The sequence below is a fragment of the Ictalurus punctatus genome, chromosome 28 (genome assembly GCF_001660625.3).
Source record: "Ictalurus punctatus breed USDA103 chromosome 28, Coco_2.0, whole genome shotgun sequence".
Taxonomy (NCBI): Eukaryota; Metazoa; Chordata; class Actinopteri; order Siluriformes; family Ictaluridae; genus Ictalurus; species Ictalurus punctatus.
Window position 1 is genome coordinate 7,612,610 of NC_030443.2, and position 21,941 is coordinate 7,634,550.

Consider the following 21,941-nt stretch of genomic DNA (forward strand, 5'->3'; position numbering starts at 1 on the left):
CAAGCAGACGAAGGACATGGATTACTGGAACCATGTCCTGTGGTCTGATGAGACCAAGATAAACTTATTTGGTTCAGATGGTGTCAAGCATGTTTGGCGCAACCAGGTGAGGAGTACAAAGACAAGTGTGTCTCGCCTACAGTCAAGCATGCTGGTGGGAGTGTCATCGTCTGGGGCTGCATGAGTGCTGCCGGCACTGGGGAGCTACAGTTCATTGAGGGATCCATGAATGCCAACATGTACTGTAACATACTGAAGCAGAGGATGGTCCCTTCCCTTCGAAGACTGGGCCGCAGGACAGTATTCCAGCATGATAATGACCCCAAACACAACTCCAAGATGACCACAGCCTTGCTAAAGAAGCTGAGGGTGAAGGTGATGGACTAAACCCTATTGAGCACAATTACACACTGTATTGTACTCACAATAGTGTTTACAAATCGCATTTTGAGTTTAGAAATGCTAAGTGCTGAGAAGTCATTCAAAATCAATACAGGTAAGGTTGCAAGCACTGCATTACAAAACAGATCAGATAACTTGGATGCTACATTTCTCCAAAATTGAGTGACATGAGGGCCAAATCATTAACAAAGGTACCTGGTTTTACACAATTTGCAAAAGGGATGATTTTTTTTAAAAAACTGTATTCACAGAGCATGTGTGTCACCTATTGGTAGGGGTTTTGGTTTTCAAATATAATTTAGAGAGACAAATGCATGTACACCTGAATAACAAACTTAAAAAGAAATTCTAAATTTGATGTACTTAGATTCTTATTTAATGTAAAACTTGATTAATTTTAAGATCTTAATTCATTCCTTTTGTTCACCAGTAGAAATAATCAAATCTAGATGCAGAGTATAGCACTTGATATTAAGCTACTTGTTCCAAATCATCTGTTCACTATTTCATACCCTTTCTTTCTCTGAACAACAGAAAAGAATTCAGTAATAATATACACCAACTGTCACATTTAAGAGTTACATTCTGCTGAAGGGTTTTGATATTCTAATCAGATGAAGTTACTAGGTAATTGTTTCACTTGAACTATTATCAGAGGATAACTGCACTGTCATGGCTCACGCTAACAAGGTCCATTTTTTGCCTATGTTTGGTGATTCTTCTAGAAGTAAACAACATTCTGCATGGGCTGGTAATATCAAGACATGGAAGAAACGCAGATTAAGTCAAGCTCAAACTTTAGACTCAGAGTTTTCTGCTTATAAATTACCTTGCATAAGTAAATTGTGCATAGCTTCTGCTAAATTGTGTTTTGTGTATCACCAAGAAAATAGAAAGCAGCTTATATTTAATATCCATTACAATAAACCATGTTCTAATTCTAATTTATGATTATAATTTTTTTCTTTTGTTTAAAGAAAATAAATCAAACAAATAACTACTGTGATTTTTTTTATATTTGTATAGATTTATATATTACACATTTATTACAGACATTGAAATCATGAGAAAAAAAGTGGTAAATTTGTAAAAATATTGTGAAAAATCATTTACACAGACCATTTAACACATTCATGAACTTGAGAGCAAAAGGAGCAAGAGACAAGATTTGAGAAGATTCAAAATTCACACATTTATCTGATGGTTGTAGAGGCAGCAAGAACCAGCTTGCCAAAATACACAATTAGACATTTATGTCATGTAGTTTTACTGGACAGAAAAAGTGTCACACAGTTTAGTTTTGACTAATGTCCACTGGTTGACATCTGCCTCCACACTAAATGCCCAATGTCATTTTAATATTTTTTCAATACAATTACACAATTACATACATCTTAAAAATTTCCAATAAAGCAGTAAAAATTAGGAATTTAAAAACTCTGCTTAGTTACGTCATAAAAATTGATCCTGTGGAAAATTATATTGCTGTTAAAACCTAAAACTTTCCTAGAATGTTACACATTTACACATTACACATTTAACGTTTTAGTACATATCAAACATTCCACTGTATTATTTAGGGTCTATCTCCATCTTCCCACTGGTTAAAGTAGCCCTTAAGATAATTGACCCTTAAGAGAAAAATATGAGGCACTTGGCCATTATTTAAAAAAACAAAAAAAAGAAAAGAAAAACAAACACTGTGTATAGCCCCTTAAAGCACTTCTGTTTAGCAGTTTTGAATGGTTAGTTACTTAGACATGCAACAGTTAAGCTAGACTGCCCTGTGTCTATAAGAAACAAGCAGGTATTCCAGAAAATGGTAGAAAAATTGGTAGAAAATAATGAAATTGCTGGAATGTTGGTACTATATTAATATATAATTTAATGCTATAGTAAAATATTACTGTATTATTACATCAAAATAATTCATTAATAAAAAAAATGGGGGGGGGGGGGGGTCACAATCATTTCCACTATAATTTCTCTGTGCCTTTGTGTATACTTAAATATTTGGGTCATTTAGGGCCCAGTCATTTAGTAATTCATTGCAAAAAGGATTGCTCAACTACAGCAATTATCCAAACATAAAGTTTAGCAAGAACACATTCATCTGCTTAAAAGGGAATCAGCTCATCAGTTCTGTATTTTGAGGGCAAGACATCATATGCTGTATATTATAAAATATTAAAACACAGAGACCATGAAGAAGATAGTAATTCAAAACTAAAGATCAAAATGTGTGGGGAGATTGAAATCAATCTTAAAATGTACAAAGTTGTCTGTTTTGGATGTGTCACCTTTAAAGCTGGAAGCATCCCCCCCCCCCCCAATTACCAACACTTTTTTAAAGAAAGGGGTTCATTTAACGTTATCATTTATGAGTATTTTCCCTTCAGTGTCCCAGTTAAAAAAATAATAAAAATTGGAACTGGCACAAAGATAAGCTTGTAGAGAAAGAAATCATCAAGTTTGTTTAGAAAATAGGCACTAAGGGCAGTTTTCCAAATTTTTGGTTTTCTTTGTTTTTGTTGAAATTTTTCAAAAAACTGACCAGAATTCTTAACATTGAAATTAAACTAAACATAAACTAAACATACATCGCATTACTGATCCATTTAATAGCTTATACCTTCATTGCACAGTTACTTTGAGAAATAAAAACTATTGAGAGGTATGAAATTTTAGCCACTGTGTGGGTAATACCTAAGGGCATGTTTGTCAAAAGTACACCAATAGAATGTGAAGTCTAGATTACGCAGAATCCAGGGGACAATTAATAATGCTCCACTGATTTTATGCAAAATAAGAACTAAGGCCTGTCCTGGAGGTGTAGCTTTTTGGACAGAATGTAAGTGTTCAACATTTCCTGAGGCATTTTTGTCCCTCCTTGACCCTCTTTTTTAATGATCAGGACTTAAAGATGTTTATACAAATAACAGTTTAACGTCTATACAAATGGATATTTTCTATATGTAAAAATTTATCTATACATGAAAACACACTATATAAAAGTCTAAAATATCAGTTTAGTACTTTTCATTTTCTCATTCTTCAGTATTTGGACATTCCTTATTGGTTTTCTTTATTAGTTTTTTAGACAGTGTTTGATTCTCAGTGCTACATGAGTTTAAAAAAAAGTGTAGTAAAAAGTTCTTTCTTCAACAAAAATGTGCATTTGGTTTGATGGAAGGATAGTTCAAAATCATGAGAATATTTAAAGGCATAAGAGGAGCCATCAGCATGACAGCCCTTTTGTTTCACCTTCCATTAACCTCCGCCATGAAGAGAGAAGATGGAATAAAATGACAATGAAAAGCAATCCTTTAATATTTCAATAGTTTGATCAAATGTGCCTCTGGTTTGACATCTCAGCAATCTGCCATATATCGCCCTGAAACATACAAAAATCTTGCCATTTATTATATAAATAGGATGAATGCAGAAAATTGTATTTTTACTAATATTACACACTCATAGCATCTAATACAGTACTCTTCTGTTAATGTGTGCACATTGCATGCCACTGTGGAGATTTGAGGGAGTGGCAGAACAATGACTAAACCTGCCTTAAACCATTTCAAATGAAGAGTTGGTCTTATAAATGTATAGTCTTACCAGAGACTAATCTCTTCTTATTGAGGGAGAGTCGATATCCAGATCCGACCAGTTCCATTTCTACTCCAGAGAGAGTACTACCCTCACTAAAGAACTGAACAGCCAGAGTGGCTGGGATTGATGGGCCATCAGAGAGCTCAAACTTTGCCCTCAGAGAGCCAGAACCTGACACACACACACCAAACAAATCATTATCTAATACATTAAGAGGTGACTCCAAAATCATTTTTTTTAAAATTAAGGTTATGTTTTACAGTGGTGCTTGAAAGTTTGTGAACTCCTTTGAATGTTCTACATTTCTGCATAAATATGACATAAAATATTATCAGAAGTCCTAAAAGTAGATAAAGAGAATCCAATTAAACAAATGAGACAAAAATATTATACATGGTCATTTATTTATTGAAGAAAATGATCCAATATTACATATCTGTGAGTGGAAAAAGTATGTGAATCTCTAGCATTAGCAGTTAATTAGAATTTTCGGTCAGTGAGATGACCGATCAGGTGTGAGTGAGCGCCTTGTTTTATTTAAAAAAACAGGGATCTATCAAAGTCTGATCTTCACAACAAAATGGTTACAAACCCATCTCTAAAGAGTTTGGACTCCACTAATCCACAGTCAGACAGATTAAAAGGAACCCAGGGTAACTTCTAAGCAACTAAAGGCCTCAAGGTCACATTGGATAATGTTAATGTTCATGTGTCCACTATAAGGGGAATCCTGAACAATAATGGTGTGCATTGCAGGATTGTAAGGAGAAAACCACTGCTGTTCAAAAAGAGCACTGTTTCCCATCCGCAGAAAAATCATGTCGACAAGACAGAGGGCTACTGGAAAAATGTTTTGTGGATGGATGAGACCAAAATGGAACTTTCTGGTTTAAATAAGAAGTGTTATGTTTGGAGAAAAGAAAACACTGCATTCCATCATAATAAAACTTATACTATCTGTGAAACATGTTGGTGGTAGTATCATGGTTTGGGCCTGTTTTGCTGCATCTGGGCCAGGACGACTTGCCATCATTGATGGAAAAATGAATTCTGAATTATACCAGCGAATTCTAAAGGAAAATGTCAGGACATCTGTCCTGGGTCATGCAGCAAGACAACACCCTAAGCACGCAAGTCATTCTACCAAAAATGGTTAAAGAAGAATGAAGTCAATCTTTTGGAATGGTCAATTCAAAGCCCTGACATTAATTCAATAGAAATGTTGTGGAAAGACCTGAAGTAAGCAGTTTATGTGAGGAAATCCACTAACATCCCAGATTTGAAACTGTTCTGTACTGAGGTATAGGCTTAAATTTCTCCAAGCCAATGTGCATTACCAGGGCTCTACAGTGTGACCATTTCACTCGCATTTGTGACTGAAAAGTACTTTGTGCGACTATGAAAAAATATATAGGTGCACCGGTGCGAGTGAACTGTTAGAAGTCGTATAATACAATAACTACAACTTCAAAATGTATCTACACCGTGCAACAGTTACTTCTGCACTACTTTTCATCAACTCAGCCAACCGAACAAGTGTGCAAATACTACAAAGAAGCCATTATGATGACAAGAGTAACACTGTACATCATCTGCGTTTCTCAACTTGCCAATTTCACAAACTGCAATATTTTATTGATCATGCAGAATGACCTGAACCTACATGCTCGTGTAGCCACAGTGGCATTGGGTGCCAGTAAATTAATAATAATGCTAACGCTACAAGGTGGGGGTGTAATTCAAAATTTTTTAAATTAAATAATACCTCACCAATCATAATCAAGAGCAGCAACTGTTCAGTCTGCAAACATATAGTATGCTGCCGCTCTCCCTTCTAACAGACTGCGCATTCACTCCATTTAAACTCACAGTTGCCAGATATCTCTAGAAAAGTAAACTCCAGTTTTCATGTTTTGATTTAATCCCCCCCAAAAATCCAATATTATCAGCAGACATGGCAACACTGTACTGGGGGAACCGATCTAAAAGGAACAACTAATAAACAAACAAACAAAAAAAACTAATAAAATGTAAAGACAGAAAATGTGCTTAGTTAAAAATAAATAATTGAATAGAAAAAACAGATATTATAATAAAATTATAAAATATAAATAAAATGAGAAATTAAATAATGTTTAATTACTATGGGTTGCACTTAATATCAATTTGACATTAAGCTTAGTAGGCTATTTCCTTAGAAAGTTATTTATCAATTAACCAACAGTATTTGTGTCATTGCTCTTATTTGAATTCAATTAACAGTGACCATGAGCAGAGAGCTTACATTTAACTGTTTATGAAAGACCTCCGGATTAAAGCGTAAACAAAAAATAGATTGGTATCTGGATCGGTTTCGGTCAATCAGGATGACAAAAAATCAGTATCGGCTGTAAAAATCCTGATTGGATCATCCCTAATGAACACCATTAAACTAAAGCACTTTGCATCTGGTGGGTAAATGAACTCACCCAATCCCATCCTATATGAGATTATTCATATATATATACACAATATAAACAGAGCGGTTTGAGAATTGGCTTTGGAGAATTTGGAAAATGGCTAATAGTGTAGCTTTAAATATAAAGAGGAGCAAAGACTGAACATTTAGGTTTTTTGTATTGGTTTATAAGGTGGAACAGGTTAACGGCTGTGTTTTTTTTTTTGCATGCAGTCCGTAAAATTAACTAAAAAAAATGTAATTTAGTTTATCAGAAGGTAAATTAATTTGTCATGGCTCAGACAGTGTTCCTAAATTCTGTCACAATTGAAAAGCTCAAGACTTCTCATGCCTACTTGTGTCTTATTGTGGCACATTAACATTACCATCTCTAAAATAAATAAATAAATAAATAAATTTCAATAGTGCTCCTAAATTTTTGTAATTAGGAGCACAAGTCCTCCTAAAAACAATTGTTACCGCAGAGCCCTGAGTACTGATCAACAGTTACTGCAAATGTTTAGTTGCACTTTTACTGCACAAAGAGGTCACACCTGATACTGAAAACAAAGGTTCACATAATTTTGCCCCTCACAGTTATGCAATATTGGATTATTTTCCTCAATAAATAAATGACCAAGTATAATATTATTCTCATTTGTTTATCTGGGTTCTCTTTATCTACTGTTAGGACTTCTGTGAAAATCTGATGTTGTTTTAGGTCATATTTGTACAGATATTTAGAAAACCATATATATAATGGTATATTATAACCATTTTAAACAGTAATTTTATTGCTTAACTTTATATGGTGCATATATAAAGTAAGCACATGATTGCTAAGCTACATAAACACTGAAATTTCTTTCAAATAAAATGGGTTTTTGTGATTTTACTTCATAGCCTATGTCCATACCTTCATTTTCAGACTTCTCAGAGATGTCATTCAGCTTCCATAATGACTTACTTTGGTCTGGATTCCTGGAACCAAAAAAATCAAAACCATTTGACTTGGTACTACTAGACATATCAATGACCCAGACTAAAAATCTTAATATATATTTTGCGTTTCTTTTATATTTCCACCCTCTATTAGCCAGTGAGTGATTAATAGAGAAAGAGAAAGATGAGAAATATTATCTTATTAAATGGGATGTAAGATTTGGTGTGTTCCTGTGCCTCACCAGATGGCACTGGGGAGTGAGTGCATGTTGGTGACGCAACCGCTGACAGGTACAAGGACCTGAACACTGCAGAGTGGTCCAGGCGGTTGCATAGCCTCTGGGTTGTAGTGGTAATCCACCCGCAGGTCTGTAGTGTTTTGTGCACACTTCCAGTACACTGCCAGATTTAGCGGCGTTGACTGAATCCCATTAGAACACACCTAACGGAGATGAATGACACGAGATTTTCACAAGTGATAATGGACGGATACAAGTTACAATATATTGCAAAGAATCTTGGAAACAAAGTTTGAGAACAGTTTTAAAGGGCGGTTTGAAGTAAAAATACTTTTTATTTCACTTCATTTAGAAACTTCACTTAGATACTACAATTGTCTGCCATGGGCAGTACTGCTGTGCACTGTGTAGGATTCATAATTTCAGAACAGACACAATATTGATCTAATGCACAATACAGGACCCAGTACATACCTGGTATTTGAGGATGTCCACATTGTAGTAAGATGATGTTGGATTCTGTTCTGAGGCCTTCCTGAGATATGCCATCAGTGCAGGCATATTCATCCAGAAATCTTTAGTGTTTGTGTCATTCTTGGAGGAGTCACTACATGAAACACGCACATAACACACATTTGTCTTACTATCAATTTGAGGACATTCCATTAAACTAATTATGATGCTACACCTAAATCTAACCCTGACCTCAATAGCAAAAAAGGAGACCTTTTGGCTCTTTTATTTATTTCTTTATTAAAAGCTCCAGTTTTTGTAAAACACACATACAGTAAACAGTGAATAATTTTAATAGTTAACTTTTGGGTGTGTGTCACTGCTGCAGCATGAAACAAAGCACCCTCCTCAAAGCATGTGCCTAATAAATTCCAGTCTAATTCCTGGACTCATCTACATACAAACCAGAGCACATAAAAAAAGAGGTTAAAAAAAAAAGAGGAGAGAAACAGTGAGCATGTGTGAGAGAGATAAATATGGTCAGGTCCATATTGTTAATATTTGACATTAACAATGTTATTGTTATTTTTAGCTGCCTACCAGAGTATATTAGAAATTAAATAATGGATTTGAGTTCAAAGTGCAGACTTTCAGCCTTTATTTATGGGTATTTACATACAAATTAGGTATTACAGCACTTTTCACATATAGTCCCCCATTTTTAAAGTACCAAAAGTAATTGGACAAACTAAATCAGATTGTCATTTTTAATACTTGGTTATAAATTGTTTGCGGTCAATGACAGCCTGAAGTCTGGATATCACCCGACACTGTTTTCCCCCAACTGATGCTCTGCCAGGCTGTTAATGCAGCTGTCTTTGGTTCCTGCTTGTTCTCGGGGCATTTTGCCTCACAGCAAGTGAAATGCATGCTCAATTGCATTTAGATCAGGTGACTAACTTGGCCATTGCAAAACATTTCACTTCTTTGCCTTAAAAAAAGTCTTGGATTTCTATCAAAATATTGCTTCAAGACAGACACCACTGTACCAGTACCATGCTGCTGCTGCCGCCCTGTCGCTCTCACTCCCATCGTTGCCAAGTGTTTTGAGAGGCTGGTCCTCTCTCACCTGAAAATATGCCTACCCCCAACACTGGACCTATATCAGTTCGCCTACAGACCCAACAGGTCAACTGAGGACGGCATCACCTCAGCTCTCCACTCTGCCCTGATTCACTTGGACAATAGCAACACCTATTTCAGGATGCTATTCATTGATTTCAGCTCTGCCTTCAGCACTGTCATCCCATCCAAGCTGATCTACAAGCTCACTAATCTCGGCACCTCCCTCTGCAATTGGATCTTGTATTTTCTTACTAACAGACCACAGTCTGTTAGGCTTTACAACCACAACTCCCCCACCCTCATTCTGAACACTGTCGTACCACAGGGCTGTGTGCTGAGCCCAATCCTCAACTCCTTCTTCACCCATGACTGCACACCTGTGTATGGCTCTAACTCAATAATCAAGTTTGAAGATGACACCACGGTTTTAGGCTTGATTAGTGACAATGATGAGACGGCCTACAAGGAAGAGGGTCAGCACCTGACAGCATGGTATGCCAACTACAATCTTGCAGTCAACACCCAGAAGACCAAACGGATTACTGTGAACCACTGGAGTACAAGGAGGGCCACACACACTCCCATTGATGGGGTTGAAGTGGAGCATGTGACCAGTTTTAAGTTCCTGATTGTCCGTATCTCTGAGAACCTTTCCTGGGCACTCAACACATCCACCTAGATCAAAAAGGTGCAACAGCACCTTTACTTCCTTAGGAAACTAAGGAAATCCCACTTATCCCCCCTGATTCTTCTGAACTTTTACCGCTGCATTATTGAAATCGTGTTAACAAATTGCATCACAGTGTGGTACGGCAACTGCACTGTCTCAGACCAGAAGGCATTCCAGTGGGTTGTGAAAACCGCCCAATATATAACCAGTGTCCAGCTACCTTATATCAAAGACAGTCATCACAAAAGCTGCCTATGGAGGGTAATAAGTACAACCCCAATTCTGAAATAGCTGGGACAGTATAGAAAATGCCAAAAAAAAAAAAAAAAAGAAAAAAAAAAAAAGAGGCATTTTAAAATTCAATTCACCCTTTACTATATTGAAAACACATTATTTGATGTTTTACTTTATGAATTTTATGTGTTTTTGAAAATATACACTAATTGCAAATCTGATGACTGTAACACACTCCAAAAAAGTTGGGATAGTCGACTGTTTACCACTGTGTAAGATCACCTTTTCTTTTAATAACACTTATTAAGTGTTTGGGCGCTGAAGACATCAGTTGGTTAAGTTCAGCAAGTGGAATTTTCTCCCATTCATCCATTATGCATTTCTTCAGATAGGCAACTGTACAGGGCCTTTTGCGCTTCATAATGCACCACACATTCTCAATTGAAGACAGGTCAGGACTGCAGGCAGGCCATGCTAGAACCCACACTCTCTGCTTACACTACCATGTGCTTGTAATCCAGGCAGAATGTGGTTTGGCGTTGTCCTGCTCTGGATGTCAGCATATGTTGCTCCAAAATGTGTACATATATTTCTGAATTAATGGTGCCCTCACATATGTGCAAGTTACCCATGCCATGGGCACTGACACACCCCATACCATGACAGATGCAGGCTTTTGGACCTGAAGCTGACAGCCCTTTACACACCAAGATTTGACAAGAACTCTTGAATTTTTTATATTGAATTATATTGTCCACTGTAGAAGGTGAAATGCCCCAAATCCTACCAATTTGTCTTTTGGGAATGTTGTTCTTAAAGTGTTGGATTATTCACTGACGCATCTGTTGGCAGATTGGCGAGCCTCGACCCATCCTTGCTCTTGAAGGGCTAGGCCTTTTTTGGAGGCTTCTTATATACTATGATCAGACGACTGCCTCACCTGTTTCATATCACCTTCTTATTTCAACTTGTCACATCGCTGAGCAAAGATGCCTTCAAAAATAATTAAATTAAATGTTTATACATTAAAAAAAAAATACTACAAAGAGCAGTAAACAGTAATAAATGAAACAGAGTGAATATTTGGTCTAACGGCCCTTTAAAATAAATAATCATTGTAGTCTCCAGTACAATTTCTGCAGTTCTATAAGGAAATTACCTGTACGTTTTATTGAGCATCTTGCAGAACCAGCCATAGTTCTGGAGATTTTGACTGTCGCACTTGCTTCTTATTTTTGCAGCAAAACCCAACAGCCTTCACTATGTTTGTTGTCTGAAAAGTGGTCTCTTATATAATATGGTGCTTTCTTTACTGACATACAAACATTTTTCTGTAACAGTTAATTTTGTGCAGGAAAACTAATGTTTGAAAATCTAAAATGTTTTTATTGACTTGATAATGTCTGTATATATATATTAGCTAGCTAGATAGTCATGTGAAAAATAGGTACCCCCGATGGAAATATACCCCAGCAAAAAAAAAAAAAAAAAGAAAAATTCAGAAGACTGTATTTTAAAGATAATTTTGAAAAACCAAAATAAGCTTTACAGATCTTTATTGGAAAAAGTTTCAACAATGTTTTTCATGCTTGTTCATGAAACATTGAACCATAAACAATTATGAACAGTCCTTAAAACACTAACAGTTTACAGGCGGTAGACAATTAAGGTCACAGTTACAATAACTTAGGACACTAAAGAGACCTTTCTACTGACTCTGAACAGAAGAAATATGCCTAGGGTGCCTGCTCACCTGCGTGAACATGCCATAGGCCTGCTGCAAGTAGGCATGAGTACTGCAGATGTGGCCAGAACAATAAACTGCAATGTTTGTAATTTAACGCCTAAGACAATGCTACAGGGAGACAGGAAGGACAGCTGCCTTGCAGTGGAAAATTACACGTAACCATGTGTCCCCCCAGACGTCATCGAGAACTTGCAAATGCCTTGGTGGAAGAGTGGGGTAACATCTCACAGCAAGAACTGACAAATCTGGTGCAGTCCATGAGGATGAGATGCACTGTAGAACTTAAAGCAGCTGGTGGACACACCACATACTGACTGCTACTTTTGACATTGAGACCCCTTTGTTCAGGGACTCATTATTCCATTTCTGTTTATAAAATATCTGTGCAACTTGTTCAGTTTATAGTCTCAGTTGTTGAATATTTTTATGTTAATACAAACATGTTAATAAATTTGCTGGAAATAAAAGCAGTTAAATGTGAGAGTACGTTTCTTTTTTGTTGAGTATAGTTTTTTGACATATTTGGACAAGCAAACATTTGATCCTCTTTGAAACAGTGCCAAAGATGATACACTGTATGAAATGACATTAAATTGACATTTTGTAGTAATTTTCACAATTTAAATGAACAAAAACAGATCAGTCACATGGAAAAGTACACCTATACATTTATCACACCTTCAAATACATAAAATGTGAATCAGGTGTTCAAAATTAGTGATTAGAACCTGTTCAGGGAGTGCAGGTGGAGCCTGTCTTAATTAAACCTCTCACATCTAGTGTCTGGTGTTCCCTTTGATATTGAGGTGTATGGTGTCATCATGCCAAGATCTAAAGAGTTCTATAAGGACTTCAGAAAAAAAAGGTTGTGGATGCCTATGAGTCTGGCAAAAAATTAAAAAAGATCTCCAAATTATTTGAACTACATCTTTCCACTGTAAGAAAAATCTACAAATGGTGCAGATTTCAAATGACTGCCAATTTGTCGAGGACTGGACATCACAGCAAATTCAGCCCAAGAGCAGACTGTCTAAAAAAGAAGTCTTTTTCACAAAATGGGAACCCCAAATTTTCATCACATGATCTGCTAGTAAGTCTTGCAACTATTGGTGTCAAAGTGCATGCTTCAAATTTGACCTGCATGAGAGGCGTTCCAGGAAAAAGCCTTTCTAAGACTAAAAGGTAAATGGCGCACTTATATAACGCTTTTATCCAAAGCGCTATACATTGTGTCTCATTCACCCATTCACACACCAATGGTAGCAGAGCTGCCATGCAAGGTGCTAACTTGCCATCGGGAGCAACTTGGGGTTCAGTGTCTTGCCAAAGGACACGTCGGCATGTGGAGTCACGTGGGCCGGGAATCAAACCGCCAACCTTGCGATTAGTGGATTAGTCTACCACCTGAACCACAGCCGCCCCACCACTACAGTTTGCTAATGAGCATATAAGCAAAGACCAGGCCTTTTGGAATAATGTGGGTTGCTTCACTGCCTCAGGGACTGGACAGCTTGCATTCATTGATTCAACTATGAATTCTACAAAGAGTGCTTGAAGAAAGCTGAAGTTGAACCAAAAGTGAACCTTTCAACAGTATAATGATCCTAAGCAGACTAGCAAATCCACCAAGGAATGGCTCAAAAAGAAGAAATGGAGGGTTATGAAATGGCCTAGATTGAAAAGCCTGGATTGAAATGGGCAGTACATGCAAGAAAGCCCTGTTTATTCTGTTGAATAAATGACTGAAAAAGCTAATGTTCCTTGTGGTTTTGTTCAAGTATATCAACTTTATTAATCGGCATTGTTTCAAAGATGATCAAATGTTTGCTTGTACAAATATGTCAAAAAAGCCAACTATTCAGATGTACTTATTTTTTCACATGACTGTATATACATAGACATATTGCTATTTGCACTTCTAGTTAGATGCTAAGTGCATTTCATTGACTCTGCACTGTGACAAAGTTGCATTTAATCTAATCTAGTATAAAGTAATATGCTTTGGGTCATTGTCCATCTGCAGTCTGAAGTACCATCTAATGCATTTTAAAGCATTTGGCTGTATCAGAGCAGATAATATAGCCCTATAAAGTTCATAATTCATCCTGCTGCTTTTGTCAGCAGTCACAGCATCAATAAATACAAAGGGATCCATTTCCATTGGCAGCCATACATGTACATGCTGATTTGGATCAACAGTTCCCTTTCTTTTTCATATTCTTTTCTTATCATCATTCTGATATAAGTTGTCTCATTTGTCCATAGGATGTTGTTTCAGAACTGACAGACTATTTTAGATTTTCTTGCCTCTAATATGGTCTTCCTGTTTTTGAGGCTTACCAATGGTCTACATTGTGTGGTAAAAATTCTGTATTTACTCTAAGTCTTCTCTTTATTGTTGACTTTGTGACAGATACTGGAGTGTACTGGAGGGTGTTCTTGATCTGGCCAGATATTGTAAAAGTTTTTGTTTTCTTCACCAGAGAAAGAATTCTTCTGCCATTCACCACAGTTGTTTTCCCGTAGTCTTCCGGGCCTTTTGGTGTTCCTGAAATCACCAATGCTTTCTTTCTTTTTAAGAATGTATCAAACATTTGATTTGGCCACACTTGTGGTTGCTATCTCGGTCAAGGGTTTGTTTTGATTTTTCAGCCTTATGAGGGCTTGCTTCACACACTGCTTCAATTCTATCAACCTATGCTTTTATTAATTAAAAAAGTGCTGGAACTCCTACACTTCACCTGATTTGGACGTAAATACCTTCAAATTAAAAAGGAAAGCATGTGTTGAGCTCATATAGAGCTAAAATAAGAACTTATTTATGTCCATATTTATGGAACTGACTGTAGGTGAGTAAGTGAATATAGGTGACTGAAAGGTGAGTAAGAAGCTGTCCAAAAAACTGTTCACACATATTATTTGTGAAAATCCTATAAGAATTGTATTATTATTAATTTTTATTGGCACTAATCATAAACAGCCAAGTATTTTCCAAATGTTGCTTGTCATATTCACATTTTTGAAAACACAAGGATGTGCCTTCCCAGGCCTTTACAACCCCAATTCCAAAAAAGTTGGGGCATAGAACATTATAGAACTTAGAAAACATATCAAATGTTTAAACTGAGTAAATGTACCATTTTAAGAAAAAAAATAAGGTAATTATGAATTTGATGGTCGCAACACATCTCAAAAAGGGGGACGGGGCAACAAAAGGCTGGAAAAGTAAGTGTTACTAAAAAGAAACAGCTGGAGGTTAACTGGCAACAGCTCAGTGACATGACTGGGTATAAAAAGAGTATCTTAGAGAGTCTTTCAGAAGTAAAGATGGGCAGAGTTTCACCAATCTGCGAAAAACTGCATCTACAATTTGTGGAACAATTTCAGAATACTATTCCTCAACATAAAATTGCAAAGACTATGAATATCTCATCATCTACAGTACATAATACCGTCAAAAGATTCAGAGAATCTAGAGAAATCTCTGTGCACAACGGACAAGGGTGAAAATCAATATTGCATGCCTGTGATCTTCGGGTCCTCAGCCAGCACTGCATTAAAAACAGGGATGATTCTGTAATGGAAATCACTGCATGGGCTCAGAAACACCTCCAGAATTCATTGTCTGTGAACACAGTTCACCGTGCCATCCACAAACACTGATTAAAGCTCTATCATGTAAAGAAGAAGCCATATGTGAACAAGATCCAGAAAGGGCAAAAATTATTTTTGGAAACCATGGATGCCACGTCCTCTAAACTAAAGAGGACTAAGGAGGAGAGGGACCATCCGGCTTTTTATCAGCACTCAGTTCAAAAGCCTGCATACCATACTCTGATGGTATGGGGGTGCATTAGTCCCTACGGAATGGGCAGCTTGCACATCTGGAAAGGCACCATCAATGCTGAAAGGTATATACAGGTTTTAGAGCAACATATGCTTCCATCCAGATTCCATCCCATCTTTACTTCTGAGAGACTCTGTTGTCAATTAACCTAATTAGTTGTAAAATGTTCCTCCAACTGTTTCTTTTTAGTAACACTTACTTTTCCAGCCTTTTGTGCCCCGTCCCAACGTTTTTGAGAGGTGTTGCGACCATCAAATTCAAAATTACCTTCTTTTTTTCTTAAAATGGTACATTTCGTCAGTTTAAACATTTGATATGTTTTCTATGTTCTATTGTGAATAACATACGGGTTTATGAGATTTACAAATCATTGCATTCTGTTTTTATTTCCTTTTACTTAAATTTTACACAGCACCCCAACTTTTTTGGAATTGGGGTTGTACATAATCAGTAAAACTCATTCTGGCTCCCAAGTGGTGCAACAGAAATGCCCCATCATCAGGAGATTATAAGTTCAAATCCCAACAATGCCACAGTCATCCAAAACTGTCTGTGCTCTCTGGGTGGGAGGAATGCCATTGTTCTCGCCTGTCAATTAGAGCAGCACTAGCCAGTTGTGGATGTCTGTGAGCTCATATACACCCAAACTGGCGAGAAAATGGGACAAAAATCATTCTGGTGTCCATTAGTTAAGCATGAGAGCACATGCAAACGCACCTTTGTAGAAGATGCTGGTTTGGTAGAATCTGCTCCAGTTTGCTAGTGTTTCTGAGTCTGAAGCTGAGTACAGCTGGTGAGTGACTGGATGTAAAGATCTTAATGATGCCACTGGGAAAGGAAAGTGTCATGTCTCCTGTGATCTTCACTATGCACCTAAAAAAGAGGACAGTGCTCAATCCTAGACTAAACCGACATGAATTGTATTAAATGCTGTTTAGGCTTTAATTTAGGCTGTTAGGACTCTTAACACTGTGTACAGTATAATACTGGTATACCTCATTTGAGATATACAGGTGCCGATTCACATAAACGTATACATTGTGCCGTACCTTCATCAATGATATTTTCTATCGCATATTAAAAATGCTCACTGCAAAAGTATGAAAGTATTTGTGACATACACTTACTACAACTAACAATTTCATAGGTCACTGTGGCAGCACCTGCGGTGACAGACTAAATTAGTATTATATCACAGCAAAAAAGAACTTCAGAGTTGATAATGCAGGTAGCACTACATTGGTGTAAGCGTATTTTCAGAGTTAATATTGTCACCTTGGTAAATATGAGCAAAGAAAGCTGTGAAAAATTTTATTGCTTAACCTTTGTGCAAAAAATTCACAATACTCTGCTCTCATGGATAAACAATCGCAAACAAAACACAGGTCCATCAAAACATTATCTATCTATCTATCTATCTATCTATCTCTCTCTCTCTCTCTCTCTCTCTCTCTCTCACATATATATATATATATATATATATATATATATATATATATATATATATATATATATATGGAGAGAGAGAGAGAGAGAGAGAGAGTTGTTAAATATAGGTGTGCAACAATTACAGTCAATACTTTGTGCTACCTTCCTTTACCAAGATAACAGCTCTGAGTCTTCTCCTATAATGCCTGACAAGGTTGGAGAATACACTGGTGGACTCTCCTCTTCAATTCACCCCACAGGTTTTCTATGGGTTTCAAGTCAGGGGACTGGGATGGCAATGGCAGGACCTATATTTTGTGGTCAGTACACCATTTTTGTGTTGATTTTGCTGTATATTTCTGATCATTGTCCTGCTGGAAGATCCAAACACGGCCCATTTTAAGCTTTCTGGCAGAGGCAGTCAGTTTTTCATTTAATATCTGTTGATATTTGATAGTCCATGATGCCATGTATCCTAATAAAATGTCCAGATCCTCTGGCAGAAAAACATATTTAACCATGGACACGAGGTACTTTTCCATACGGCTACCTCTCTGTGTGTGCCAAAACCAGCTCTGGTGTTTATTGTCAAAAAGCTCTATTTTGGTTTCATCTGACCATAAAACCCGATCCCATTTGAGGTTCCATTAGTGTCTGGCAAACTGAAGATGTACGAGTTTGTTTTTGGATGAGAGTAGAGGCTTTGGATTGTAGTGTTGGAGATTTTCTGACCCCAAGGCGCAACTAACTTCTGCAATTCTCCAGCTGTGATCCTTGGAGATTTTTTGGTCACTCGTACCGTCCTCTTCACAGTGCCTTTGATACAATATAGAAACATGTCCTCTTCCAGGTTGATTCATAACATTTCCAGTCGACTGGAAATTCTTAATTATTGCCCTGATGGTGGAAATGGGCATTTTCAATGCTTGTGCTATTTTCTTGTAGCCACTTCCCATTTTGTGAAGCTCAACAACCTTTTATCGCACATTACAGTTATATTCGTTCATCTTACCCATTGTTATGAATGACTAAGGGAATTTGGCCTATGTGTTACCTCATATTTATACCAATATGAAACAGGAAGTCATGGTTGAACAATTTCCCTGTTCCCAGTCACCCAGGTATACTTCAAATATATTTTTATCATATGAATTCATAGGGCTGACAATAATTGTTGCACACCTATATTTAAGAAAGATTTTTTTTTTTTTATAAAACTGTGTTGTGTTTGCAATTATTTGATATCCATTTTTATAATTTTTTAACAAAAGATTAAAAGGTTAAACAAAAAACTATTTTTCCACAGCCTTTACTCATATTTACCAAGGGTGCCGATATTAGTGGAGGGGACTATACATAACCAAGACATTGGAAAAAACATAATGCTGCCCATGATTAAAAAAACAAGATGCCCATGATGTCATTTTTGTTGATATTGGCAAACCTAAATTCTACTAAAATAAATTGTTCACCCCACATTGATAACTTCATGATTAACAGGACCAAGTATGTTTAGCACTACCTCTTTATAACTTATTTTAAGTTAGTGAAAACAATGTTGCTCTTGTATTGTAGATTAACAGTAGTGATTTTAAAAAGTGTGCTAGTAAGAAAACAAAATTAACTTAAACCTAATCATGTGTGTACTGGGGTCCATTTGACATTCCAACCCCAAATACAACAATATTTCACAATGTTTTGGTCAATGTTCATATGACAAAATAAAATAAGCTACCCCTGGTAGTCTATATTGTCAGCACGCTTTAAAAACAAAACAAAACAAAAAAACATTATACTGAAGAGAATAATATTCATGCCGTGTAGACAACATGTTGCAAAGGGTGGAAACACAAGCTATCTTTTTACTTATTTAAGAGCTAGCCAGGTGAACAAATACAGAGAATATTTGAAAAGGCAAACCTCATTAACTGGTGCTTCACCAAAAGCAATAGCCAAGGTTGCTTTCCTCATATTTATTTTTCACATTGTCTAGCTCTAGTATAGGAGTATACTTTATTTAATAGCTAAAGGTAAATGCATAATGATTCAATGGGATTAAAATATGGTTAAGTCTCTTCTTCAAATATGTCTCTGTTAAATCAGACAATATTTTCATTATCTATACTGCATTCAATAAACTCAGACTTTTTTGACTTGATAAAGAAGTACAGAAGAATGATGTGCTATTATTTGAGCAGCAGATCCAGGCTGTCATAGCCACCATGTCACACATATGCTCTTATGCAACAACAGCCATTTGTTATGTGTAGAGTACAGATTACACCTCAAACACAAGAACTCACTTGCTGGGATCAGCTCCTTTGAAGTAGGCATTAACTGACTCTGTGAAAGCAACAGCTATGGGAAGTGAATCCTGGGATGCTAATGTGACTGGGCTGGGGCCACGAGATGTCCCTAGGAGCAAGGAAGGTAGAGGGGAAAGGAAAAAAAAGACATTGAAAAAATAGATATATAGGGAAAAAAACAAATTGTATGGCATTCAATATCATGCTCAAACCCAAGAAATGTGCTAAGCACAGCACAGGCAATCAATGAAAAGAAGTGGAATTATGTAGTTAAGATGGTGAGCACTGAATTTAGTACAGGTCACATGAAACGGCTGACCAATGAGGAGTCAATGAAGTTAGTTTGTAAGTTAAAACAAACAAACAAACAAAAATAACCCTTTTCCAGTTTGCCGCATAAGGCATGTTACCTGCTGGAGTTTCACACCTCTTCTCAAACGTGGGCAGTTTCGCCACAAACACATCATCCTCTTACAGCATCAATGAAAAAGATGAAATCCAAACCAGAAATCAAAAGAAAAGCAATGACAAAACCCACAGAGAGAGAGAATGTTGTAAAAGGATGTATAATCAAACGAATGGGTAAAATAATTTGATGATTAACAACGTGTGAGGTTGCATTCCTTTCCTCCAGTGAGATTTTATGATAGATGCATATTGCCAGAGAATGAGTGGGTATGGATTTCTCACCAATTGTGGGTGTGTTACTCGCGCTCAGTGAGGTGCTAGAGCTCAGAGAGGAGGAGCTTTCGGCTCGTGCTAGAGGAGCAGTAGGCAAAGGACTAGAGCTGGTTGCCATAGAAGGGCTGAAGGGCCGTGCCTTTAGTTTGAAATAAAACAACAGGTAAACAACTTAATTATCTAAAAAAATAATAATAATACATTAAATATAATACTTAATTAACAGACCAGTTCTCCAAACACAATAAATAATCCATTAATACACCAATATATTAAGTCAAGTAATAATTAATTTGTAATGACCACAGTGGTGTATTTTCATGCAGAGTTTTATCAAGGGAGCAATAAAATGATTCTATAACCATTCAAATATTTGATAAAGATTGTGTATTTAAAGTTTAGCTTAATTTTTTTTCATTGCTGATATTTGAAGATGGTAAAATAACAGCACATAATCAAATAAAACTAGAAATGTACTCACAATCTCATTGATGCCAGTCAGTTTTCCTGCAGGCAGTTTGGGCCGGGACAAGGGTCGAGGTGGAGGAACTATTGCTGCTGTACCCAGAGGGGTTGGGGGTCTGTTAGAGGAAGGAACTGTGTGGAACAAAGAGACACAATAGAGGTAAAATAATAAGCTATGACTTTCACTGTTGGAGTGGGCTAGAAAACAGCCAATACTTTAAAACACATCTGAAAACATTGCACAAGCATGCAGCAAAGTATATGAGTCACAACCAATGGTAGTATGTTTGAGTGGACAACATAGTGGCATTTACTCCCAACGGGTCTCATTTATCAATCATTTTAATAAAGTTGTGTGTAAAAGTTCTGGAAATTCAAATTTTCTTTGTATTCATGCATGTATGTTGAGAAATGGCAATCACCCATAAATTACCAGCTGATTTGTATTTAGTTATGCCTACAAAACTCCATAAAAGCTGAAGCTCAAAGAGCGGAACACACAAAATGATTACTAAAAATAATTTAAAGAAGAATTTATCAGCCAATCACTGCAAAAAGGTGGAAAAAGTTTGCTATGTCAATTAAATGGATTTCTTAATTTCTCCCGTTTATTACAGAAATCTTTGGTCATGCATAGGAATGACACAGGATCATTTTGTCAGCAGAACTGATTTATGAGCCAGCTTTCATCCTCTGGGGGAAAACCCCCCCAAAAAACAGTTTACCATAAATATCCATTCATTCTAATGCACAGCATGTGCTAACTCTTCCAGTACTATCAATTCTGCCATTTGTACTGCCTCGGTTTACAATATGGTTTGCCATACTTTTATAAGGCAGCATTTATTCTTACTTGAAGGAGTAGTCTTATTTTTCTTTAGGATTTAGGTTGACTTGCTACCTTAATATTTTATATTTAAAATTTCTTTAATGCCAATAAAAATATTAAATTTGTGTGTGTAATTAAAATAAATAGGCAATGTTAACTTGACAGTGTAATCCATATATAAAAGCACAGTAACTCATTGCAAATTATATGAGCCAATCAATCAATGCTTACATTAGTTAGTATTCATATGCGTAGATTTACACACACACTCAGGAGTATGAGTAGGATGCAAAAGATTTTCCGAATTTACATTATTTTCTTGTGTAAATGCTTTTACAAATGATTTAAGAATAAAATCCATTCGTATCCAGCTTCATAAATTAGACAGTTGCGAATTTGAAGACTTTTTCAGTCGAAATTAAAGTAATCTTTGACTGAATTTGTACAGCTGGAAAAAGCTGGAACCAGAGCCTGCCCAGAAGAGACCTTGGAGCAAGAGCATGCAGAGTAGATACAGCCGGTGG

At 36.5% G+C, this 21,941-nt stretch overlaps 1 protein-coding gene across 6 annotated transcripts in view; it reads right to left on the minus strand.

The window, feature by feature from the left end:
• Positions 1–1,569: 1,569 nt before the first annotated feature.
• The window catches only part of fcho2 (FCH and mu domain containing endocytic adaptor 2), a 136,835-nt gene continuing 116,463 nt past the window's right edge, over positions 1,570–21,941 (minus strand). For 5 of the 6 annotated variants that reach the window (XM_053677248.1, XM_053677247.1, XM_053677252.1 and 2 more), the window contains 10 exons: positions 20,605–20,720; positions 20,133–20,262; positions 19,853–19,912; positions 19,440–19,551; positions 16,426–16,581; positions 8,107–8,239; positions 7,636–7,835; positions 7,368–7,432; positions 4,021–4,185; positions 1,570–3,796 (listed from right to left, as the gene is read on the minus strand). In XM_053677248.1, coding sequence (XP_053533223.1) covers positions 3,774–3,796; positions 4,021–4,185; positions 7,368–7,432; positions 7,636–7,835; positions 8,107–8,239; positions 16,426–16,581; positions 19,440–19,551; positions 19,853–19,912; positions 20,133–20,262; positions 20,605–20,720 — 1,160 coding nt within the window. In that variant the 3' untranslated portion in view covers positions 1,570–3,773. The remainder of the gene's footprint in view (positions 3,797–4,020; positions 4,186–7,367; positions 7,433–7,635; positions 7,836–8,106; positions 8,240–16,425; positions 16,582–19,439; positions 19,552–19,852; positions 19,913–20,132; positions 20,263–20,604; positions 20,721–21,941) is intronic. The other variant, XM_053677250.1, reaches the window with a different exon arrangement.